This window comes from Aulonocara stuartgranti (genome assembly GCF_965226115.1).
Source record: "Aulonocara stuartgranti genome assembly, chromosome: 3".
Lineage (NCBI taxonomy): Eukaryota > Metazoa > Chordata > Actinopteri > Cichliformes > Cichlidae > Aulonocara > Aulonocara stuartgranti.
In genome coordinates this window covers 2,499,038-2,525,632 of record NC_138941.1, presented here as the reverse complement: position 1 = coordinate 2,525,632, position 26,595 = coordinate 2,499,038, and the positions used below count along the sequence as shown (strand labels likewise).

General features: G+C 42.5%; 1 protein-coding gene across 1 annotated transcript in view; it reads right to left on the bottom strand.

Moving 5' to 3' along the window:
- Positions 1-26,595, bottom strand: part of LOC309700386 (protein NLRC3-like) — a 123,193-nt gene that overhangs the window by 19,670 nt on the left and 76,928 nt on the right. The window contains exons 2-4 of the mRNA XM_082523906.1: positions 5,970-6,103; positions 799-1,037; positions 532-573 (exon numbers count right to left, since the gene is read on the bottom strand). Coding sequence (XP_082380032.1) covers positions 532-573; positions 799-1,030 — 274 coding nt within the window. The 5' untranslated portion in view covers positions 1,031-1,037; positions 5,970-6,103. The remainder of the gene's footprint in view (positions 1-531; positions 574-798; positions 1,038-5,969; positions 6,104-26,595) is intronic.

Sequence of the window (26,595 nt, the reverse complement as noted above, 5' to 3'; positions counted from 1 at the left end):
AAATATTAGGTATCTGCTGTTAGATCCAGTGAAATAAGTTAGAAATATTAAACCAAAGAGATATTCATTCATTAGAGCTCAGACTTTACTCGTACTGCAGAGCTGAGGCTAGAGACATATCACTTTACTTAATAAAATGTGAATACATTTCTAAAAACTCTGGTTTAAAATTTAAACCATGAAGAGTGAAGGTCTAAATGTATCATAAGGCCTTAAAGCATGTCATGTATGACTATTTCTGAGTCCAAACATGTTAGATGTTTTTCTAGATTTCTTGTCATCTGCAATGAACCATCCTCACATCTCATCTAAAGCTCTGTAACCTCTGTCCTCTGTTTTAACGTTGTTTGCTGTTACATGCGGCGAAGTAAAGTTAGACATTATTAAACCAAACAACCTTTCATTTATTGGAGCTCTGACTTTAGTCATACAGCAGAGCTACTACATGGAAACAACCAGAGCTCTAATTGGTCAGCTCAGATCTGTTTCTGCCTTATTGATGTTTTTAGAGACAAACAAATGAATTCGTACCTTCTGACAAACGCGATGAAGCCTCCTGAGCTGAGGGACTTCCTGTTGGAAGAAAGTGCAGCTTGAATCACCAGTTGGTCTCTTTGATAATGAAAACCTCTATAGTTTCAAAATAATGTATTAATAATATTTGTACTCAAACATACATTGAAAAGAAAAGAAAAATTTAGAAAGTCTCAGTTTAATACATTTCATACAATAAATTGTGACAATGTGGTGTCTGCATATCACACGGAGTGTTTCGTGTTTCTTTTTCCTCTGACTGACCTTTATTCATTCTCCCTAAAATCGACTGGGCTACCTCCATCACACGGTCTGAATACACCTGCACCATCACATCTACTGTTTTCAGTCTGTCTGCGTTCTCCAGCTGGCACTTATAGATTTTGGTGAAGTCACCTCCAGGTTCATGCTGCAGGTAAAAGTGGAAAACCTTCAGCTCCTCTTCTCCCAAATTTCGCAACATTTCCAGGAGCTGCACTGGTGAGGGCTTCTCCATCTTTGATCTGTAAATCATGAGAACGTGACTCAGACAGTGAGTCTCATCACATGTTCTATCTACTTCTTTAGCAGATTACATCTCTACATCTCAATTATTTATAAGAAATTATTTTTTACTGTGATGGGAAAACTATCGCACCTCAAATGATACTGAATCAGTAATGAGTGTCATAAGTGTCACTGTGTTTATTTTTTCAGATGACCAGAGTTCAAAAAAGCAAACATAAAACACAAAAATCTAACTGAAAACTTCACAGTTACTGAAATCTATAAGAAAAAGAATTTATACTCTAGAGATAAGCGATAACTCTTTATTGCACAGTCATATCTAGTTCAATAGTACAACGAAACTGGAAACTGTCCCACGTCGGCACTACGCACAACTAAACACAACACAGTAACTTAAAGTGGATTTTTTTAAGTCCAAGAAAGGTATAAGCAAAAGAATGAGTGCATGTGGACATTGTTTATGTTGCTGTTACCCCCCAAAACGTCCAGGGAGGTAGCCAATCAGGTCAACTGAACCCTGAAGTGCCTTTTTGTGTGCCATGGTGCAGCTGGACAACCATACACATATGCAGCTAAAGTCAACAAAGATCAGCCTGGCATAACACCCCTGTTGTTCCAGGTGACAGATGGTGTTGTGGAGCGTTGTAAAATCTTCAGTTGATCTGTTAGCTCTGTATGCAAACTGGAGCGAGTGAGGGTGGCAGGCAGGACATGATGAGACATCGCACGAAGCACTTCATTATAACAGGGGTTAGAGCAGCTGATCGGTAGTCATTGAGGCTGCTAATGTTGGTGCGCTTTGGCAATGGGACAACGATGGCTGACTGGAGGGATGCAGGACTTGGACAGTGAAGTGTTGAAGATCCTAGTGAAGACCTCAGCCAGCTGGTCTGCTGTAGGTTTTATCCAATGTGTTTTCCCCCCTTGTTGCACATTTAATATGCTGTTCAAATATGTGGTCAGCATGGTTGAAGTCCCCAGCTATAATGTGCACTGCATCAGGATGGGAGTTCTGCTGACTGCTTATTGGCTTGTGCAGCTCCTGCATGTCTACAGTCCTTGTGTTGTTACAGGTGGCCTTCAGATTGAGAGCGTCCTTTGCAAACATCTCCAGTGGCATCAGATAACTTGCGCATTTCACATAAAATTTCACATAAGATTTCATAGTGGCACATAAAGCTCAGCCTGTAAATAAATGTGCAGAGCAATCACTTCACTTGTAAAATAAAACACATATTTCTACTAACAAATTGTTTCTGTATCCCATTTGTACAAAATTAAATAAGAAATTCTTCACAGAATACGTGAACTTTGGGGCTCAACAAGTTAAGGACAGAAACATGGGAAAACTCAACACTCTACAAAAAGTAACATTTATAATAAAATAAAAATATCAGTGGCAATAAAATAAGCACGGGTTACACTCTCCCTCTCTTTCCATCATGCGTGCTGTCCAAATATCAGCTGCTTCTTTCTGCTTCATCTCAGTGTCAGCTGAGAGAATGACAAACTCACTATGTGTCAACATTTGATGGATGATGACACAGAAATGTGAAATGATATTGAACTAAATGTGTCCTAATGATAACGAGAAGCTTTGATGAGTTGTGACTGTCTGAGGTATTACTAGGATGTAGAAACACTGGGGCTCAGCCCAGCCCTGACATCTTTGCTGTTTTCACTTGATAACTGCAGCTGTTTAAAGTTATTAAGTGTATTTGACAGTAAAGTGAACGCCTCCCTCCTCTTTCTTGGGTTTCTGCTGCCTGAGGTACTCACTGAGCACGCTGTCAGTTGGGGCCATCTTCGTGATGTATTCTTGGATGTTCGTTGTCTCATCCTGGACTGTGGTGCTTCCCTCTCTTTGTTACCATTCGACTACACTTCTCCAGTCCGAACGACATTCCAATGTCATTGCTGTATAGCCTGGTAGTGTGGATCAGTGAATCGATGTCTCGTTCACTCTTGGCATACAGCTTGATGTCATCCATGTACAGGAGGTGGCTGACAACTGCTCCGTTCCGTAGTCGGTATCCGTAGCCAGTCTTGTTAATGATCTCACTGAGGTGGTTCAGGCCTATGCAGAACAGCAGTGGGGACAGAGCATCTCCTTGGTAGATCCCGCACTTGATGGTGACTTGTGCTATGGGCTTCAGGTTGGCCTCTAGTGTTGTACGCCACATCCCCATTGAGTTCCTGATGAAGGCTCTTAGGGTCCTGTTGATCTTGTATAGGTCTAGGCATTCCAGGATCCAGGTGTGGGGCATTGAGTCATAGGCCTTCTTGTAATCAATCCAGGCAGTGCACAGGTTGGTCAGTCTGGTACTGCAGTCTCGGCTGACTGCTCGGTCTACCAGTAGCTGGTGTTTTGCGCCTCTGGTATTCTTGCCAATCCCTTTCTGTGTCATGTATTGACCCATGTGCCTGTTCATCTTAGCCTTAGCTTCCATGTGGTGCTGAGGCAGGTTATTGGTCGGTAGTTGGATGGGACCGGTCCCATGAAACGAAAAAAAGAAAAAAAAACCGAAAAAAAAAAAACCCACCCAGCACGCCCCTGTGGGCGGTTTATCCTTCAAGCTCGGGTCCTCTACCAGAGGCCTGGGAGCTTGAGGGTCCTGCGCAGTATCTTAGCTGTTCCCAGGACTGCGCTCTTCTGGACAGAGATCTCCGATGTTGTTCCCGGGATCTGCTGGAGCCACTCGCCTAGCTTGGGAGTCACCGCACCTAGTGCTCCGATTACCACGGGGACCACCGTTACCTTCACCCTCCACATCCTCTCGAGCTCTTCTCTGAGCCCTTGGTATTTCTCCAGCTTCTCGTGTTCCTTCTTCCTGATGTTGCTGTCATTCGGAACCGCTACATCGATCACTACGGCCGTCTTCTTCTGTTTGTCTACCACCACTATGTCCGGTTGGTTAGCCACCACCATTTTGTCCGTCTGTATCTGGAAGTCCCACAGGATCTTAGCTCGGTCATTCTCCACCACCCTTGGGGACATCTCCCATTTTGACCTCGGGACTTCCAGGTTATACTCGGCACAGATGTTCCTGTACACTATGCCGGCCACTTGGTTATGGCGTTCCATGTATGCCTTGCCTGCTAGCATCTTGCACACTGCTGTTATGTGCTGGATTGTCTCTGGGGCATCTTTACACAGCCTGCACCTGGGGTCTTGCCTGGTGTGATAGACCCTAGCCTCTATGGATCTTGTGCTCAGAGCTTGTTCTTGTGCTGCCATGATTAGTGCCTCTGTGCTGTCTTTCAGTCCAGCTTTGTCCAGCCACTGGTAGGATTTCTGGATATCAGCCACCTCCTCTATCTGCCGGTGGTACATACCGTGCAGGGGCCTGTCCTTCCATGATGGTTCCTCGTCTCCCTCCTCTTTATTGGGTTTCTGCTGCCTGAGGTAACTGAGCACGCTGTCAGTTGGGGCCATCTTCGTGATGTATTCTTGAATGTTCCTTGTCTCATCCTCTCGGCTGATCATGGGTAGGGCATCATATATATATATATATATATATATATATGTTTAAATAAATTAACAATAAAGCTCAACGCTACACCAGCTTCTAGCTTTGATTGACACAGAGTCCTGCATAATTTAAAAATCAGCCTAATTCTGAGGACTCACTGCATGACACTCACAGTCTTTGTCATTGTTGATTCTTAGCTCACAAACAGTTCTTATAAGGACTAACTAGTGCTGACAGTTTAGCTCTTCATAAAGTTACAGGAGGATAAAATAAACATGAGATCGTTGAAATAATCCTGTCTGATAACACGTGTGGACAATAAACGCTGTAACACAAACTGAACAGTAATGTAACGACACTCATCTCTCACGTCTGCACTAAACTAAAACGTCACTACTTCCACATCTAGTTTGTTTTAATGGAGGCGGAGTCTCCCTGCCCAGTGTGCGCTCAGGATAATTAACTTGTTACAACACAGGAAGTGAGCGCATGTAAATCAGAAAGTGTCAGGTTGCCTAGCAACCATGACACTAGCGTCTTGAAACGTACTGAGGGAAATGAAGTGAAAGATCTTCGTTTTAACTGACAGGTTTCAAAGACACTCAGAGGACCTGCAACAACATGAAAACACATCACTATAACACTCAAAACTGCAATCATATGAAATCATAAGTGAAGGACTGTGATGATGTTGTGTTATGGAGAGTCTGCTGAGTCCAACCTCTAAGAATTACGAGTCTGGACTTTAATGATAGAACAAAACTCAGACATCAAAGTTTCTCACGTTACAGAATCAGATGAACAGACATGAAGGGATATTTGTGGTTTTATGCACAGAGTCAGAGTCAGACTCAGAGGTGTTCCTCGTGATGTTTGGTGATGGAAACAGTCTCATCGACGTTTCCATCACCAAACTAGAGAAACTAGTAGCTGCACGCAGCAGAGTTTAGCACAGCTGATCTCTGTGACGCATCAACAGGAACAACATGTTGTTAAACAGGACTGTATAAAGACTCAGAGTCTGACTCACACCTGAACAATGAGGCTGTGCAGCATCGTCCTGTCACACCTGCTAAACCACTCGTATCAGTTTGAGCCCGAACAGTAACACGGTCACATGACCGACGAGGCCAACGCGCCCAGACGAACGTCTTCCTCGTGGAACTAACTTGTTCCTGTTATCAGATTTGTGAGCAGCAGCTGAAACTACCACATGAATAAATGTTCTTCAAACTGTTTGATTCCAGCCAATCAATAATCTATAATCATGAGGATTCAAACACAAGAGCGGAACGTGTGGTTACATTGTAACCTTGGTTCTCTGAGTGAGAGACTCTCTCCCCTCTGTCACATATGGAACAGAGGGGAGAGAGAGTGTCGGTGTGATGGAGAACATCAGGTCCAAACATCACAGAAACAAACAAACTGTTAAAGGAGGAAACAAAGCAAACTTACAGTTTCTTCACACAGAGACACCAACAACAAGCTCCACTGTCCCACTCTGATCCTGTCTCCTCCTCTTTTATTCTTGCTCTGAGCTCTTTTTGGGTGTGTGTTTCTGTCTCCACCCACAGGAATGCATTGATACACTGTTGATAACGACACGAGAGCAGACATGTTACAGAAAACAGAAAAATAACCTAAACACCTAAATAACGTAAAATAAACAGAATATTTATTAATATGTTTAATTGATCTTTAAAAACTTTTCTGCTCCTCAAATCCTTTCTTTAAGTTCAATCTAAGGAAAGAAAAGCGTCTTCTTTAAGTTTCTCAAAGAAGTCCACGATCTGTAGGCTCATGGAAATTCATTTTGTTGTTTTTTTGAGCAGAAACACCAGAGTGTAGAGCAGGAAAACGATCCCAGCAGGACGTCTCTGTTGGGGAAATATCCCAGTTATTCCCCTGAGCCTGGTTAGTGAACTGAGTCAGAGCTGTTCATCGATCCTACAGGTGCTAACATACAAACACGATCAGCAGCTTCTCTCATATGGAGAACACACTTCAACATCTGCAGCAAATCCTGTGTTTTATGTTGATGTGACCAACATCTTGTGTTGAGTCTTTGAAGATGAGGAGCCAAACACAGACAGTGGATCCAGAAGGACTGTTTATTCAGGGCTTTAATACGACTGAACTGATGCTTCACATCCTGTTTAGAGACGATTGACCAACACAGGCTCAGTCCTCACTCATCACACGGACTTCAGTCACACTGGGATCAACAGAGGAGACTGTTCACCATCACAGTTCAGCAGTGTTGGGGAGTAACAGAATACATGTACCACCGTTACGTATTCCGTTACAGTTACCGTTTAAAAAGGTGGTATTCAGAATACAGTTACTTTGGTGAAATAAATGGATTACACTGCGGTACTTTCCTGTTTCATTTTGTCGCGGGTCAGGACTGTTTGGGTTTTGTTTGACAGCTACGTTCTGATGTTCCAGGCGGCAGCGTTACGGTTGCCATGGTTACAGGGCGACGCTCTCTCTCTCTCTCTCTCTCTCTCTCTGCGACTGTGTGTTTCCTGGGTGAGAGAGCGCCTTTTCGTTGTTGTTGTTGTGCTAAGCTAACAGGCAGAATGCTACAAGCATAGCTCTAAAGAATGTAGCATCATGGGCAGTGTAGTCCGTGCTGCAGGGAGAATGGACTGCCATACACGTTATGTGTCTGTGAGCGCGAGGAGGGAGAAAAAGGCGAGTGGAAAGGTACGAGTTGTCATCGAGAAAAAACGGGAGCTGGAAGCATGTAAATATAATAATAACCACTGCAGCCAAGAAGAGTGCCTGACGAGCCCAGTTGTAAGTAAGCTATTAAGACTCGACTGTACACCGTGTTCGTGTTTTCCTCCGAAAACAATAAGTTCCGTTGGAGCAGTCTTTCAACGCCTCTCTCTGTCTCTCGCAAGAAAAGTTGACCCACACAACAAAGTAAAGCTATTTTTCGGCTATGAGCCGACAGGGACCCCGCCGTATTAGTCAGAGGTGCCTTTACTACAGTTCGGAGTCGCGGACCTTCAGTAATAGTAATAAATCACCCAGCAATAGTACATTCACGTTGTTGTAAAAAGCATGATAATATATTAAGTAATCCAAAGTGTTCAGAATACGTTACTGTCATTGAGTAACGTAACGGAATACGTTACAGAATACATTTTGGGGCATGTATTCTGTATTCTGTAATGGAATACATTTTAAAAGTAACCTTCCCAACACTGCAGTTCAGCAACAATAATCAGAGCTTTTTCTCTGCCTGTCTTGGTGAGGATCACATGTTCTGACACACAAAATATCTTCTGCTTTAACTCGTCTCTCTTTTTCAGTTTTTTACTCTTTGTTCCTGTCAGTGTCAAATATGAGAGCAAACTGTTTTATGCAGGAGCCAAACCAACACCAAGCTGACCAAGAGAACCTATAACACCACCAGAATTTATTATCCAGACTTTACTGACAGATTTATGTGCAAGTAAAGCTGTTTTTTTTTTAAATTACGTTCACTGCTTTCAGCCAAGGAAGCATTCGTTCTTGGAAGTTCACCAAACGAGTAAATCCAGTTCAGCAGAGTTCCAGTTTGTAGCACAGCTGATCTCTGTGACGCATCAACAGTAACAACAGTAGGGGTGGGTGATAGAAACGATATACGATAGAAATGATATAAATTTGGCCAACGATAGAGATTTTGACTATACTGCTCTACTGCAAAAGCGCATGTTGATGATGTCATCAAGCTGTGCCTGTTTTGGTCGAAAGCATCGCAGCGGCTACAACCATTATCATCTGCAAATTATGGCGGGCGACAGTCACAGCAAAGAGATGAAGCACTTTTGAAATATGGGGAAAGCCAAAAACTGCGCTTCCTCCACCTCTGTAACATTGATTCATTAATGTTGAATTCTCTCACAGCTGCTCTGTTCCCATGTTGTTGCAGTATATTAATAACTCACGTTAACTTTTATCAAGTGGAAAAAAAGTTGGCGTTCATCCTCCAGCTTCACTGTGCTAATGTTATGCTAACATAGCTGTGTCGCTAGCAGTCACGTAGCACAACATTATATACCAGGTAGTCCAACTTCAGTAACCCTGCAAACGCCACTGCTGTTTAGTTTTCTGTCTTCATTTATGTTGGAAGTGATAGCAGAGCTGTTTGAATTTGTTTCAAAAATCTCTGTCAGAACATGGTATGAAATGTTTAGGTGGAAACTAGCGAGCTAACTTCCTGTTAACTTCTAACTCCGTAAAATTTAATAAATTCTGTTTTCATGGATGCCTGGATGTTAAACTTAATTGTTACACCTGGTAAAGCAGCAACGCTGATGATTTTATTAAAGATGAAAGAATTTAGACCGTTTTTAACTCTCAGTGTTCGTTTGACTTTGGTACCTGAAGCTGTCGGAGTTTAGGACCCAGATTACTCCGTGAAGCTCCTCACTACGGCAGCCGTAATGCTCTGACGATCCATCAAGCAGTGCTGCTTACCAAAGTTGTACTAAAACATTTTTAACAGATTTCTGCAGCCAAAATCGGTTCGAGGTCAGTAAGCACAACCAGAATTCATACATAAGGCACACTCTCGATTTTTGAGGAAATTAAAGGATTTTAAGTGTGGAAAATATGTTATACAGAAGAATATATCGTGATATGGATTTGAGGCCATATCGCCCAGCCCTAAACAACAGGTTATTAAACACATCAGTTTGATCCACAGATCAGGTCATACATCAGGTTTACTTCATGTAAAATAAACGTCTCACTCTATGAGCTCCATCAGTCTGTGTACCTCCTCATTGTCATTTCTGAGCAGAGTTTACCTGCACACTTCCTCATGTCTGACAGTGTCACAGTGTGTGTGTGTGCCAACATTAACCAGCTTATCATCAGCTGCTTGTGCTTCATGAATAACTCAGACTGACAGAGTGATGAACAGAGCACAGAGGGAGGCTCTGCTCTGGTCCATCAAGCAGGATTCACATAGTAACATGTTTTTCCTTTGAACACTTCATTGTGTTTAACTTGAAACAGATTAAAAAGTGTTCGATTGTGCACTTCACACAGTCCTGAGTCACAGAGGCTTAAATGTGTTTGATTCTGAGAGGCTTTACTCCTGCATCAACATCAAGTATATGTAGGATTTAAACCGCAGTGAAAACATCCTTAAATATTGATGGTGTGTGAGAGAGTCTGTATTTACTTCTGATTATCTCTGTTTGCAGTGACCCTGAACTGAGCTGGAGCAGCTTCATGTTGTTTTGACGTCACTCAGTAAAACCTGAATGTCGGCTTCTGAAGAACAAACTGGTTTCATCTGTTTCCAGTTAAAGGGACGATCATTGTTCCACCAGTGATGTTGGATCCAAAGTTTCATTCAGATCGTTTTAAACTGTTTATCAAAGACAAATGTTTGAGTGCAGAGTTACTGACTGATAACCAGAGTGGATTCAGCCAATCATCAAATCATCTCATTGGTTTTATTTTATGTAAATACAAACGTCTCACTTCCTGATCTGCTCATAAAGTTCCTAAAGACAAACTGTTAAAGGAGGAAACAGAGCAAACTTACAGCTTCTTCACACACCAACAACAAGCTGCACAGCTGCACACTAAACACAGACACACAGGTGATTCCTGGAAGGAGGCGGGGCTTCACCTGAAGCAGGACAGGTGGAGACTTGATAGGAATTTTCCCCGTACAGGGAGGAGGCTGATCTTCAGATGAGTTCCTGTTAAATCTGACGAAACAAAGTTAAAAGTGGACTCAGTCTTGTCTGATTTCACTCTGTTTTTCACTGAGCAGGTTTAAGTTTTATTAATGAAAATCAGCAGAGCTTGGTACTGATGGAAGACCCTCCTCTAATCGCTGTCATTCAGAGTGATCCAACCTGTTTGTGAATGCAGCTCACAGACTCTCCACATTTCCACACGACTTAAATGGTAAATGGCCTGCATTTGTATAGCGCTTTACTCTACATTCAGTCATCCACCCATTCACACACACATTCACACACTGGTGATGGCAGCTACATTGTAGCCACGGCTGCCCTGGGGCGCACTGACAGAGGCCAGGCTGCCGGACACTGGCGCCACCGGGCGAGTCCCTTCATGCATCGTTGACCAACGTGGACGTGGTGGAGTAACAGTTGTGGAGAATGCAACAGCTGAGGTTTGAGAAAAGGAGCTAATAGCCAAGGTCAGCGGCTCTCCTACTTCCTCATAAGGAAACTTCTCAGGTGGATGTCTTTCTCTGTCAGAGCGCCTCCACCTTACTGGCTGTGGTGCAGTGAGATCTGAGTCAGTCTTGGTAGGAGTCAAGTCAGGTTCATCAATCACAACATGGTCTGAAGAACAAGCACCTGAGTGAACATAGTCAACACGACTTGTGCCAAAGACTTCAGGTGTGTCAGGTTGGTGGGTTTGCCAACCAGGTAAGGACATTTCTGGTATAACAGTGTCAGAGAAGTTCTGACGTGCACTGTTGGGCTTCCTGTTAGACTCTCTTGGTAAACCTCAGAGCCTGACGTCTACAAACCAACTGTCCTTTGACATTTTTAGATGTGGGGTCAAAAGCAGAGCTGATCGAGGATTTCAGTGATGGCTCCAAATATCTAACCTGCACTTTTACATAGCAGCTGCTCCGTCTGTCAGTAATTTAAAAACTTTTAATAAGCTGCTGTTTCTCACTGACCGTCAGCTGTAGCTGAGCAGGATATCATTGCATTTGAATCCTCCTCGCTCTCTTTAACCCGAGTTCCTTCTGATTGGTTTCCTGGTTCTACAAAGAGAGTCTGCTGCCTGAGGGCCCCACCTCCTCCTCCACCTACTGCTGTGGACATTTACAAAACGTCAATCCAAGAAAAATTGTCTGGTTTGTAATAGATAGACATTTTTTATTAGAGTCTACAGCAGGAACCAACCTGAACCTTGTTATGAGCTGAATCAGTGCTGGACTGTAGAAATGCTGTTTCAGTGGCTGCTGCAGGAACTAACATGGAAACGTGTTCAGCAGCTTTCCAGCTCTAATATAGGAAACACAAGATCAGAGTTTGGACACACTGGAACCAAACAGTTTTGTCTCGGACTTTTATTTCAGCATCATCGTTTGGGTTGAATTAAAACCTTTCAGCAACGCTAACCAGACTTTACGAGGTAAACGTGTATCTCCAAGAATGTCTTGCTAAGAGTCGCGTGTTCTGGGAAACAACACACAAATCAGTGGCGTCAATAAGGTTATGTTTCATGTAATACTCTAGACTTTACTGTGAGACCATCACTAACATGCAGACGTCACAAAGTTGTTCACGGATCACATTAATCCAGAGTCACAGACATGCAGAGACACTTCCAGGTATAACATATATAATCCACACAGTCAGTCACAGCTGAGCTCTTTACTGAAGTCAGCATCAGCTCTCTGCTCGCTCTCACATCATATTCATGACAATCAGACGTGTTTCAATGATGCTGCTGTTTTCAGCCAAGCACACAGTCTCCATGGAAGTTTAAACTGGAAACACTGGTAACTGCAGCAGAGTTTCATTTGGAGCAGACCTGATCTTTGTGACGCATCAACATGTCAACACAGTATTTAACAGAACTGCAGTTTGCATCAGATCATACATCAGACTGACCACGTTTGTAATTTCATCAAACCTGCCATTAACATATTCAACAGTACTTACACGATCTTAAACATGTTTTCTTTTTAAAATGTTTGCATATTTATTAAATATAAACTGTGCAGTATTTCATTGATGGAGGCCAAGAAAACACAGTTACAGGAGAAATGTATTTAAGCTTGAAATGTAGCTGCACTCGGTAGAATTGAGCCAACTGGTTGTCTTCATTTTCAGTTCTGATGAGCTCACATGTTTAAGATCATCAGTTTAAAAAACCATAAGGCCGTGGATCCTTAAGGGTTTTATGGTTTGAGTTTACAGTGAGAGGTGTTGATAATGATGTTGGCTGTTTTCAAGTTGAACAATCTTCCAGGGAAGTTTAAACTAGAAAAACGAGTCACTGCCTGCAGCAGAGTTTCAGTTTGCAGCATTCCTGATCTTTGTGCAGCAGCAACAACATGTTGTTAACAGAGCTGTGTAAAGACTGACTCACCTCACCAGGCTCTCTTTCATTCACATCATACACAACATTTACTTCATTACAAGCTGTGCTGCTCAAGTTACTGGAAATAAGTACTCAGTTACTAAGTAATCCCATGTCTTTACTGATTACTTATTTTCAAAAGTATTTGGTTACTTTACTCTTTAAAAAAACACGACTTGAATACGTAATAAAGTAGAAAGTAGACGTTTCAGCCCGAGACTTTTTCTGCATAATCCATCATATAGAAATGAATCAAATTAAAAAGCCTTTCTTTTAAGTGTTTTATTGTTTTTAATCTTTTTATTTTATGCATCAAGAAAAGATTAAATTATATTATAGCTGTTTTTGACTTGATGAAATGTGTTTAACATTTAAACCTATTTCCTGTATATTCCAGCACATGACATAAAATAATGTTTTGTGTTTCCACTCCCGAGTGGGGCGGGTGGAGGTCTGCCCACAGCGGTCATGTCAGGGGGAGGATCCGGGGGTTTCTCTGTCAATGTCACGTTCCCATGGCAGCGTGCTTGCTCAGATCTGAAGTGTTATGGTCCTGGGTGGGTGGCCCAGTGTTTTTTGAGTTTTGGTTCCTTCTCATGGTTCCTTAGTTTTTTAGTGTTTCCTGAGTTCTAGTTTTAGGGCTTGTTATGTGGCTTCCTTCTGCATTTCCTGTTTTATTGTGAAGGTCTGTGTCTTATGCCAGAGTGTTCAGTTTGCGTTTCCCCTGTCTCGTCTTGTCAATCAGAATCGGCCGTGCCTCCCTCCTGTGTGTAGTTTCCCCTCTGTGTATTTATAGTGTGTGTTGTCTCGTGTTCGTCGCTGGTTCGTCTGTGTCGTCTCCTTCATGTCTCCCTGCATATCTTTCTAAGGATTTCAGGTTTGAGGTTAGTTTTGTTTAGTGATGGGTAGATGAGGCCTCGTGAAGCGTTTCAGCACATTCCCCAAACTGTACCGATACTGTGTCGACACAGTGTTGCTGTTTTGCTCCATACTGACACCTGCTGGACTTTAAATATCATTGCAGGCAACTTACTTGAGACTCAACAGACACCTAGTCATACTTGTTTACACTGTAAGGTACAGTGGAACCCCGACTTACCAAATTAATTCGTTTCCGAAGGTCTTTCGTAAGTTGAACATTTTCATAAGTGGAACATTTTTGTAAGTCGAAGCACCCATTGCGCGTTTTGAGTGAGGCGATGCTGAATGATAGGCTATAGGCTAACAACAATACTCTAACTAGAACAACAATACATCAGTGGAACAGCGATGCGCAAGTACGGAAGCCAAGGGGTTGTCTCCGAAAACATTAGAGCACTTTTGCAAACATGTGATGTCTTCAGGGGCGGATCTAGAAGGGTGGCATGCATGTGCCACCCTAAAATGATCCCTTGCCACCCCAAGTGCCACCCCAGTTTTGCATTTGACAGTGTTGTTTATTAAAATAAGATCGCATTAACAGTTTGAGCGTAGTTACAGGCAGCAGTGATATATACACATATATAGTATATATACACATATATATAGCATATACACTGGGTGAATGTGCAGTAGTAGCAGCAAGCAGGTGAATTCTGTACATTAATATGAATAGACGTCTGACTATTTTACAGGATAGACAATATAAGCATATTTAAAGTTAAAGGAATTGAAATGTACATTGTGCCTTGGTTTAGTGTCTGGAAGAGTCCTGTCTCAGTCAATTATAGATGATGTGAGAGGGCGGGTGTGTGTGTTTAGGGCACGGATGGCTTGGGGATAGAAGCTCCTCTTGAGTCTCTCTGTCCTTGCCCGGATGATGCGGAACCTTCTACCAGATTGCAGGAGTTGGAACAGTTTGTTGCCAGGATGGGACGGGTCCTTCAGTATCTGCTCTAGTCCGGCATCTCCTGGTGTAGGTGTCCTGAAGCGGGGGGAGAGCAATCCTGCAGCAGCGTTCTGCTGTACGGATCACTCTCTGGAGAGCTTTTTGGTCCTTCACACAGCTGTTCCCGAACCACGATGTCATGTTCTGTGTGAGGATGCTCTCCACAGCGCCTGTATAGAAAATCCTGAGGATCTTTGGAGAGACCCTGAACTTCCTCAGTTGTCGTAGGTGATACAGGCGCTGCCTAGCCTTTTTGGTCTGGACCTGAATGTGTCAGGTCTGAGGAGATGTGGACACCAAGATACTTGAAGGACTGCACCCTCTCCACTGGAGCTCCATTGATGATAATGGGCTTGTAGTCTCTGTGCGATGTGAATTATATTATATGTGAATGATATAATGTTAAATTACTATTAAACAAATGACTGACTAAGTATTGTAGACTTTAGTTTACTGCAGCCATGTTTCATATAAATCAGGTATCATACAAAAATAAAAATAGCTTCAAATACAGTCATGACAATAAAGAATATGACTTTAAGGACTTAACATCATTACTTCAGTTATAGTACACCAACATCTCTGATACATTAGCACTTGTTAGGTGTGGCTGTGTGAAAACAGTAGATGGCGACACAGACACAGAGAAACACAGGGCTTAAATACACAGAGGGAGCAATCAGGGAATGGGTAACAGGAGGGAAACACAGCTGGGGCAAATCAGGCCTAACGAGACAAGGGGAAGCAAAACCAGACACATTAACATCAGACATGGACTTTCAAAGTAAAACAGGAAACATAACACAGACTCACGGGCAGGCACTATAACAAAGGGAACAGAGACGTGGGAACAGGGCAGACACAAACACTGACTGAACACGGGGATATAGGAACTTAGGATACACATAGACGCGAACTAGACAAGGGAACTCAGTGTACTAAGGGAACACTGAATGACCTGCTGGGTTTTGTCCATAAAACTACTCATCTACTGACCTTGGTTTTAAGTTGGACAGTGATTTTAAATTGGACAACCAAATCAGAGCAGTGGTGAAGTCCGGTTTTTATCATTTAAGGCGACTGGCAAGAGTAAAATCTTTTCTTTCGAGGCAGCACCTTGAAACAGTGATCCATGCTTTTATTTCTTCCCGCCTGGACGACTGTAACTCACTTTATGTGGGGGTCAGTCAGTCGTTGCTCTCACGTCTGCAGCTGGTTCAAAATGCGGCTGCACGACTCCTAACAGGAACTCAAAAAAGAGAGCATATAACCCCCGTGCTGGCCTCTCTGCACTGGCTGCCTGTGTCTTTTAGAGTTCATTTTAAAATTCTTATGTTTGTTTTTAAATGCCTTCACAGTCTTGCCCTGCCTTACCTCTCTGAGCTTCTTCATCTCCACACACCCTGTCGGTCTCTCAGGTCAGCTGACCAGCTGCTCCTGGAGGTACCGAGATCCAGGAGGAAGCTCAGAGGGGGCGGGGCCTTCTCTATTGTGGCTCCAAGTTATGGAATGATTTGCCCATGCATGTTAGAGAGGCCCCTTCACTGTCCACTTTTACATCACGTCTTAAAACCCACTTTTATTCCTTGGCTTTTAACCTCAGTGAGACTTAGTTTCTTTTTTAATTGAAGTAGTTATTTAATTAATGATTTCACTCTTCTTTTATTTGTGTTTTATTTATATCTCATGTAATTTTATTTTACAGTTCCAGTGTACAGCACTTTGTGTCAGCTGTGGTTGTTTTAAAGTGCTCTATAAATAAAGTTGATGATGATCTCAGATGACCACAAAGTAAAAGATCTCTCAGCAACATGATGCAACAGTTTAGGCACTGTTGCCCCGATCAGATCAGTGAGCTTTTTATTCTAAACATGAGCTGCTGTTACAGCAACAGACATTAATCCTACTGGTGTCTCACACAACAACTCAGTGTCCACTATGTGAAGCAGCCAAACACAGGCCTGCTCCTCTCACTAACAGAGACAAACTGCTGGCATGTTGGTTTTCCATCTATACTGTCCAGTCTCTGCTGGTGGACACACAGCAGCATTGTTTCATCTCGTTTGAGTCATTGTTGACCTTAGCATGTTTTTAGTCTTCTGAGAGCACTGAAGCTTCTTTCAGTACCTGCGTTTTATCCTCAGATTAAATTATTATTCTGTGCTTGATGGGCCTCACCTTTGGCCCTGGCTCCTCCCCTCTGACTGCACTAGGACATACTGTCACCTGATAAAATAACACATGGATTCGTGTCATATAAAAAGTGAGACGTGTCAATTCAGATTCTTTGTCAAACATACACTAATGAATCAGTTTACATCAGCAGCCTGACAACTGTCATGATAAATACTAGTTAATCTACAGTCACCTGTGAGCTCTCCTCTCCACCTCTGAGCTACATGGCAGAGCTGCCTCTGTCACCTGATCAATAACAGTGAGACACTCCACATACATGCAGTCACACATGTGCTTCAAATACAGTCATGAACCATCAGGTCATTCTCCAGTTTCACCTGTGACCTTGTGTCACCATTGCTCTCTGAGCTCTGTGTTGGTTCTTCTGTCACCTGACAAACAGGACAAACATGACAATAAGAATAAAATGTGCAGCTGCTTCAGTGTTTCTGTCACTTTGTGCAGATCCTGACTCGTCAGTAATGTTTGTAGGCTGAGTGCATTTTAAAACTGTGCAAACTGCACTACAAGGTGGAAAATTTGCAAAATCGTGACTACCTCATGATATTCTGTCTCAAAAATGAACCCTATGAATACGTCAGTGCCATTAGGATGAAATTATTGTGTCACCAACATTTTAACATTAGACATATAATTCTAACAGCCTCTGTAAACTAATATCCGGGCTGCTCGAGGCTGCCGTTTTCTCTGACAGTTTCAATCAAAATTAGAAACGCTGCTCTGAGACTGAGAGAACTAACAGTGCTGATGGTCCGCTTGAAGCTGAAGCTCCGGTGCGTGTCAAAAAAATCAACACACACCGGCTCACTCCTTGGCGGCCGCTTATTGGGGCTCGCTCGGGCCACTTCGGAGGTGGGGTGCCCCCGGCCTCTCGGCCTGGGGCTCGGTCACTCAGGCACGGCTGGCTGCCGGCGGAGCTCACGGGCGCGTCACTGCAACTCCCCCTGGTTTCTGCTCCGCGGCTGCTGAGTGAGCCCTCATCTGGGACTCTCCTCAGCTCTTACTGGGACAGTGGCGCGGCTGCCCCTCTGTGGGTCTTCCTTGGTCTCTTGTGTTCTGGGGGCCTCTGGATGTCTGGAGTTTTGATCTCCTCCATACCTGTTTGATACCATAAAGGACGGGGCTGTGGCCCCCCCACACCCTCTAGCAGATCGTTACATGGAGAAACCTTTGGAATACAAGCATGCTGATCCACACAGGTATGCACACAGGTGTACACATGTGTATTCACAGACACGGACTACAGCTTTCTTGGCTGCTGCCTCAAAGCACATTGTGCGCTGTCTATCTTGCGTGCTGCACAATATCGTTTATTATTTAGTATCTACTGATATCTACTGCTAGCTAGTTTATTGTGATGGTGCTGTTTTTTTTTATTATGTTGCTCTTTGCTGTTTGCTGTCTCCTCTGGGTTTTTTTCTCCATACAGGTGACCCAGGAGTTTTGTTTTTTTTATTTGTTTTTTTCTCTCTTCCCCCCTTCTCACCGTCTCTTCTCCCCTTTGGTTTTCTTTCTTTCTCTCCCTCTCTTTCTTTCATTCTTTCCCCCTGTCCTATCCACCAGTTATGTCTGTCCCGTTTGCAACTGAAAATAAAATAAATTCATAATTATAATAAAGGTCAATCAAATGGACCAATATGGCAAGGCCATGATGATCCACTTGGTAAAATAAATCCGCCTGGCATCTTTCTTGGCCTTAAGACAACAATTCTGATGCTAAAGATCCAAACGGGACAAAAAAAAAAAAAAAAAAAATCAACACACTGCTTCAGAAGCTCTGTGTCGAAGCTTGATTCGTTTGGCCAGAGTGATCAGTGACGTCCGAAGCTTCATTTAGAACCTAACTGCTTCGGTGTCTGATTCAATGGTTTATAAGGAAGTGAATCATTCGCGGGATTTGTGGAGTGTTTGGTGGTGACAGATAGTGAACCACTGATCATTCCACTGAGAGATTTGGAGCCAGTGAGGAATAGAGGAGGTTCTGTTGTGTGGGAGAATTTTGAGTTGATTTTGGTCGATCCGGTGGGTTTTCCAGCTTTGTGTTCTGGCCGTTTGCTTTTGTTTTGTGCGTGTTTATTATATCTGAAAACGGGAAAAAGATAAAATGTCAAAAATCTGCTTCCATAATATAAATATCATTAAATAACTTTAGAAAAACTTCCACTTGACTCTTTACATGTAATGTTGTAAAAATATATATTTTATTGTTTAATTAATCTGAAAATGTTAGTCTGCCAAATGTGCAGCAATTGAATTTATTTATTCTCTTTGGCTGATAGTTTGTGGGGCCCAGGTAGACTGTACAACTGCATCTCTACCAGTTTCTCTGCACTCCAGCCTCCTCTGTGCCATGTGAAGGGATTTTCCTTAAGGCAGGAGAAATGATCTCCACGAAAAGGAACAGGTTCGGCCATCGCACACTAGAACAAATTCTCTGCTTAAATAAAAATGAAAAAGGGTTACCGTCAATGCATCATGTTTTTCATTTGCAAGTTCATAAGCATTTTCCATTTCACAATCAATTCTACCCCCAGGTCAAAAATATGTCTGGGAAAATTTCCCTAATATAATATTATTTATTACATTTATACCAACACGGTGGCACGGTGGTTAGCACTGTTGCCGCACAGCAAGAAGGTCCTGAGTTCAATTCCACCATCAGGCCGGGGTCTTTCTGTGTGGAGTTTGCATGTTCTCCCCGTGTTTGCGTGGGTTCACTCCGGGTACTCCGGCTTCCTCCCACCGTCCAAAGACATGCAGCTTGTGGGGATAGGTTAATTGGATAATACAAATTGCCACTAGGTGTGAGTGTGAATGGTTGTCTGTCCCTGTGTGTTGACCCTGCGACAGACTGGCGACCTGTCCAGGGTGTACCCCGCCTCTCGCCCTATGACAGCTGGGATAGGCTCCAGCGCCCCCCGCGACCCTGAAAAGGATAAGCGAATGGATGGATGGATAATATTATTTATAAATATACCCCTCCGGCGATTAAATGCATACCTGCATGGAGGCAGGACCTCACAGCAGAAGCATACTCCATAATGTGTTGTACATTATTACATGTATATATATGTAACGTGGTATTTTTCAATTATTGTATTTACCAACATCAAGAAGTCACAAGCAAAGAAAGACCACACCATGGTGCATGTTTAAACAAGGAGAGTTTACCGGTCAAAACTATTTATTAAACAAATAAAACACATTTTTTAACCACCAAAAAATACACGTTCAAAGCAACACAGCGGCGGCCCAATATCAGACAGAACTCCACTCTGTAGAGTGAGCAGTCATTATGAAGCAGTTGGTTTTCTTTTGTGGATTCAAGCTGCTCTTCATATTTTTGGCCACCAGATGTCACCAGAGAGGACTGTGTTGAAAAGCTTCGAGTAATGAACCGTTTTTCAATACAAGCTTCAGAAAGCTTCATTTAGCCATCACTACCTGTAACGTTATTGTGACACATTTTATGAGTGAACTTGGCTCTAAGTGACTCACAGGTTTCTTTGAAAAACACTTTCTTACATCCAGCTTCTTCCTCTTTGCTGCCGTCCTCCTCTCCTCCTCGCAGCGCAGGCTTGCCGCTGCTGAAACTAAACAGAGCTCCCTGACAGGCTCAGCCAATCACATTGGCCATACTTGTCACATGACCAGGACTCCAGTAGAAGTAATTTAACTGTTTGGGCACCGCTGGGTGAGAAGTATGGAGTGCCAGGACTGCCATAATGCATTAATTAAATACACCATTAAATAATTAATTAAATGTAGCAATAATTAATTAAAATTGGAATTAATTAATTAAATAAATAGTTATGACACATGTAATTAATTAATTATTGACACATTTCAAGTCAAAGTCAAAGTCAAAGTCAGCTTTATTGTCAATTCTGCCACATGTACAGGACATGCAGAGAATAGAAACTACGTTACTCTCAATCCCTAGATAAAATAGCAAATGAACATTTAAATATAAGAGTGATTAAAAATGCAAGTAAAATAATTAAAAAGTAAAATTTAAATAAATAAATACAATACAATTTTTACATATAACAAGAAAGCTATACAATATACAATATAATGAGTAAATGACATTGAGTGCAAACCAGGCAGAGTAGTGCAAATGGAGATTTGGTAATGTACGGTAAGAGATAGTGTAACAACAAAGTCTTATGAGGACAAAGTCTTATGAGGACACATTTAATTAATTATTTATGTATTTCACATTTTAATTAATTATTGACACATTTAATTAATTATTGCCACATTTAATTAATTATTGCCACATTTAATTAATTAATTATTGACACATTTAATTAATTAATTATTGACACATTTAATTAATTATTGACACATTTAATTAATTAATTATTTATGTATTTCACATTTTAATTAATTATTGACACATTTAATTAATTATTTAATGATATATTTATTTATTTCATTTTGGCAGTCCTGACGCCTGGCTCTCATCATGAAATAATTTTATCTGTCAGCCTCACCCATCAAACTCAGGGGGCGGGGTTAACGCTGATCGAGTCAAAACCATTGCTTTGGCCTGGTGGCCATTGTTTCTAGCACACAACAACCGGCAGGTGGAAGCTAACAGAACTGAGCTTTGAAAAACCCTGTGTGTGTGTCACCAAATACCGTTTTAATATTTTTTTAGCCGAGAATGTAGTGGTTTAATCTTCATGTGTCTGGTCGGTTTGTCAAGATACAGCCTCTTTGCAAAAGTGCTTCGATGATTTCGGAGATGTCTGCCCAGTCTCACGGCAAAGCGTGGGATAGACCCGCTCGCCTCGCAAACAATCCCACCGACAAAGCGCAGGCCCCGGTACACAGCTGTAGTAACCCCCGCTGACTTCTTTTACTGAGGTTATATTTATCGGTGTTTTATTTCCTGATGTTCTTATGTGTCCTACGTGTTTCAGTCTGAATTATAACTAACATTAAAAACATGTTTAAGGAGGAGAGAGAGCAAATAAATCTGTTTAACATCTGATCTTTGGGTTTTTGTTCAGTAATCAGCGTGACCTGTGTATAAACACATAAAAGAGATAACGTTGGTGTTTCCGTCATGTAGTAACTGCTGGCTTTAACTGTACAGAGGTTGTTCGACACTATGAAACACATACAGACTTCATGATGTTCGGCTAATATTTTTATTGTGAATATTAATCATGCTGACCTCGCTCTGTACACCACGCAGCGAGGTCAGCATATCCACGATATCCTCAGCTCCATGAGTTAACACAAAGTTTCCCAGCTGACTATCTAACTGCCAACTATTCCAGAGACGTGAAAATATACAGCATAAAGAAAAGTGTAAGAGACTCAGCAGCAGATTAGAATAACAGTTATACATTTAATAAATCACCAAATGAATCCAAGAAACGAGCAAATCTGAGTTTGTATTCCCTCAGCTGCAGACTCGCTGCTGTTTAAATGTTTGAAAAGGAAGATTAGATATAAAAAACGTCAAACATAGACTCAGTCTGCCTTCACATTTGATATGAGGCCAGCACGTATAGTGGCCTCAGCAGGCTATTACTGAAATACACGTGCTATATCATAAACTATGATATAAACAGGGAGGTCCTATTAACATGTTTAGTTTTAAAGGACACCTTCCTGCCTTTAGTCTCATTCATGAGCAGTATTCGTTTTCTTCTAACATCCAGAAGTCTGCACAATGTGTTTCATAGTTTGTAACAAGCCTTTGACAGGTAAACATAACATGACCGAAAAAGCAAAAAAAAGAGAGAGAGAGAGAGAGTTGACATAAGAAGAGAAAATGCTCTCAATTATGGAGACAGACAAATGGTTCATTTATGTTTGATGTGTGTTTATTCCTCCCTAAATATCGTCGGTGAAGTTTGCCATGCACGTCAGATTTTCCTGCGCATTTTTATACCTCTGCCAACAGAGAGAGAAAAAAAATCACATTCTAACAGACAGCTGGTGCTTAGAATACAGTTGAATAACTATTAAAAAACAGATGATATTTAGATGATAGTTCAGTCTAACACATGTGAACCATTAAACGTCTGTGAAACTATGCAGTTATGAAACGTAACTTTAACCTCAGCCAAACCGATTTGCTCAGTTGTAAATAAAACAGCGAAGTAAACGTGACCCGACAGACAGAACCTGAGTGAATGAAGTCCAGCGTTTAACCACTGAGAGCTAAAACTCAGCTGAGGTTTCAAAGCTGTGTGCCGGTGATTGGACATCAGCCGCTGATGAAGCTGTTCGCCTATAAAGTGCTCTGTAAGGAAACAAGCTCCAGCAGCTCTGCGCTCGGGGAAAACACTATATTTACTTATCTTGTGCAGAAAAATGCGCTGACATTGCTTTATATCGAGCACTGGCTGCCCAGTTAAACTGTGACTATCACCAGGTAACTAGGCGTGTTTCTTGAATTAGCAGCAGGTGTTAAACAGCTGACAGATGCATGCAGGTAAATTGAGGGTCTGCTGAGCTGATCGCTGGTTTCGTGAGAAAAATGTCAGCTCGTTCTTTATGTTACAGAAGCACAGAGACACAAGACCAGGCGGAAAGAGACGATCGTTCGGTGAAAATGAGAATCTGCGAATGCAACATGTGGAACACGGAGAGTGGAATATGTAAACAAACCGGTTAACTAACCCCCTCGGTGCGCTCTGCATGCTAACTGTTAGCAGAGCTAGTGAAATCTCTGAAAACATCTGAGCACTTTTGCAAACATGTTCTATGTTGACAACCTGACCAGACATACGGCGCGACACTCGCGGCTAAAACACTGTTAAAAGTGTAGCTGGTGACAGAAAAACGGGGTATTTTAAAACTACACCACCACCATTGCTGCCTGTGATTTGATCTGCATTCTGGGATACCTGGCTGCCCCAAGTCTACACAAGCAATCGATTATCTAGGATCGACCTGTTTTGACTTACTTTGCACGGCAACCAATCAAATGTTAGAGAAGCTGCATGGGCAGCGTTAACCCCGCCCCCTGAGTTTGATGGGTGAGGCTGACAGATAAAATTATTTCATGATGAGAGCCAGGCGCCATGACTGCCAAAATGAAATAAATAAATATATCATTAAATAATTAATTAAATGTGTCAATAATTAATTAAATGTGTCAATAATTAATTAAATGTGTCAATAATTAATTAAAATGTGAAATACATAAATAATTAATTACATGTGTCATAACTATTTAATTAATTAATTCCAATTTTAATTAATTATTGCCACATTTAATTAATTATTTAATGGTGTATTTAATTAATGCATTATGGCAGTCCTGGCACTCCATACAGACGCTGACAGATCGGTTTTCTTTCTTTCTATCGGGTTTGATTTTCTTTACTGGAAGAGATCAAATTATTGGTGGGGACACGTCACTTCCGTCCGTGACAATCTACGCCCTTGGTAAAAAACTTTGAAGTCCGAACTTTCAATGTGGCTGAAACAGACTCAGCGTTGCTGCAGCTTGTTGCTGTGTCAGCTCACATCAGTCATGTGATCTGGAGGTGCAGCGTGTCCGTGGACCACAGAGGGTTAATAACACTCACCTTCCTTCATTTCCACAGTGTAACATCCACCCACCTGTGTAAAATCAGAAATTCCCATGGTGTTGTTCAAAATGTGCTCTGGCACAATCATAAGCATCGCTTGCTGCTGAAAACAAGAAAAAAGCCGGTCCTGCTATGGGCTGAACCATTTGTTACTGATGCAGGGGGGGGGAACACTATGGAATATATCCAGTTCTAGCATTTATATTCACTGCTGACTGTAACTACGCTCAAACTGTTAATGCGATCTTATTTTAATAAACAACACTGTCATATGCAAAACTGGGGTGGCACTTGGGGTGGCAAGGGATCATTTTAGGGTGGCACTTGCCACCCCATGCCACCCTTCTAGATCCGCCCCTGCTGATGAAGCCAACAGGTTCGCTTCATTTGCAAAAAGCAGATATGAGTTTCTGAGGCCACAGTCTTCTGTGGCAGAAGGGGAATCAGGGGAAGCCCTGGAGGAGTCCACCACCCACCAGAAACAGGTCTGAGCTCTCACTGCAGTTGTAAAGGGGCTACACAGCCCACATGAGGCTGAGGGATGCAGCCTTCTGTCAGACTGTCACTAACACAGAGAAACACCCGTGTACACTCATACTCATGGGCACATACACCAATCAACCTAACCCCACTAACTGCTCGTCTTTGGACTGTGGGAGCCAGAGAACCCAGAGAGGACCCAGACATGGGGAGAACATGCAAACAGCTTAGATGTTGGATTTGAACCCAGAACCTTCTTGCTGTCAGGAAACAGTGCCAACCACTTTTCCACTGTGCTGCCTGTTTGACTCTGATACACCCATTTTTGAGCTCTTAAAAACAGCCCTCCACACAACAGAGACAAACCATAAAGGACTTTGTGGCTTGTAGCAACCGAAGAAAGTTTAAGGTGCAAAATAAAGAGGTTGAAAGGAAAGTAATAAAGGAAACATGTAATTATAACAGTAATGTTGGCTGTGTATCACGTGTGGCATGTCATTGTGGGGCTGGCCTCTGTTGGGATTGAGAATATGTGATGGCGGGGGCAGGGTTGGTTACTGGGGTTTATCCTGATCTCCTGTTTAGTGGAACTGTGCTCCTTTGAATCCACAGCACTAACCTGGCACACACACATAAAATGCATCATTGCTACAGAGCACAGCAGGACTCATTATGAGTGGTGGGGCAGGCTGGATGGTGTTGAGGAGTCGTATCGCAGTGACATTGGCTCCCCTGCTTCACTCTCTCCTGCCCCACTAATGCAACTCACTAATCCCTCTGTCCCCTTTAGGTGGGGCTCACGCTGACAAGATAAAATAAGCTGCACGACTGGTGGGTGGGGGCTGTGCTGTCAGCCCCCCTGGGTCTGCTCCTCTGTGATCCTCAGTGGGCCAGTATGCCTCTCCTGGTAGCTCCATGGGGGATGGTGTGGTGGGTTGGTGGGTGCCATGGCGACTATGTGCGGACTTCACATTTTTGTCTGCTGTGACAGCTCCTTGATCTGGGCGGGGCCAGTGGGGTGTGGGGGCTGGTAGGTCCTTTGTGGGGCTTTGGACGTTGCCTGCAGGCACGCGCAGAGGGGGGGCTAGAGGGGCTTGAGCACCCGCCCCTTTCCTGATGGGTGACCAAGGTGCCCTTTTGTTGAGGCAACTTTTTTTTTTTTTTTTTTTTTAATGTGTGTGTGCGTGCGGAGTCTTGTCTGTGCCCCTCAACAATAATATTTAACTATTAATCACAGTTTTGCTAAATAAAAGGATCTGGCTTGCATCAGTCACATGATCACATTTAACCAATGGTCGCCCTTGACGGCAGAACGCGCTGGTTACGAGCCGGGAACGAGCTCACAAAGAGCACGCGCATTTTTAGCGGTCCGGAGCTGTAGGAGAAACACAAGTTAACTCAGAGACACAGACTGATGCGACACAACCAGTAAGTAGGTGTACAGCGTACACTGTAGTGTGTAGCACCCAGGAGTATCAGCTTATTACGTACACGTTGGTAAGCTGTCTTGTTGCAACTGACGAACTGAAACAAACGAGCGTGCTGTGTGTGCAACAGCGCGACAAACATTACCTGTCCTTGTATTAACTGCACAGGTAGTGCTGGTCACAGCTGCTGGCTACTTGTGTAAGGCTGTCATGGGTCTGTAGCTCTGTCACCGTTTTAGGGAACATATTTAGTTTTAAAGTAAGTTTCCGGGCTTTTCCTGCCTTTCTGGAGGGATTATATTTCACTAAAAACGATCTAATATGCATGTCCACATAATAATTATTATAATTATAATATATTAAAAACACAAGCTGTATTTTAAAGAACATACATTAAGAAGCAGATTATATTAGATTTATATTTTAAATAAGACAAAAGTTGGATTTTACAG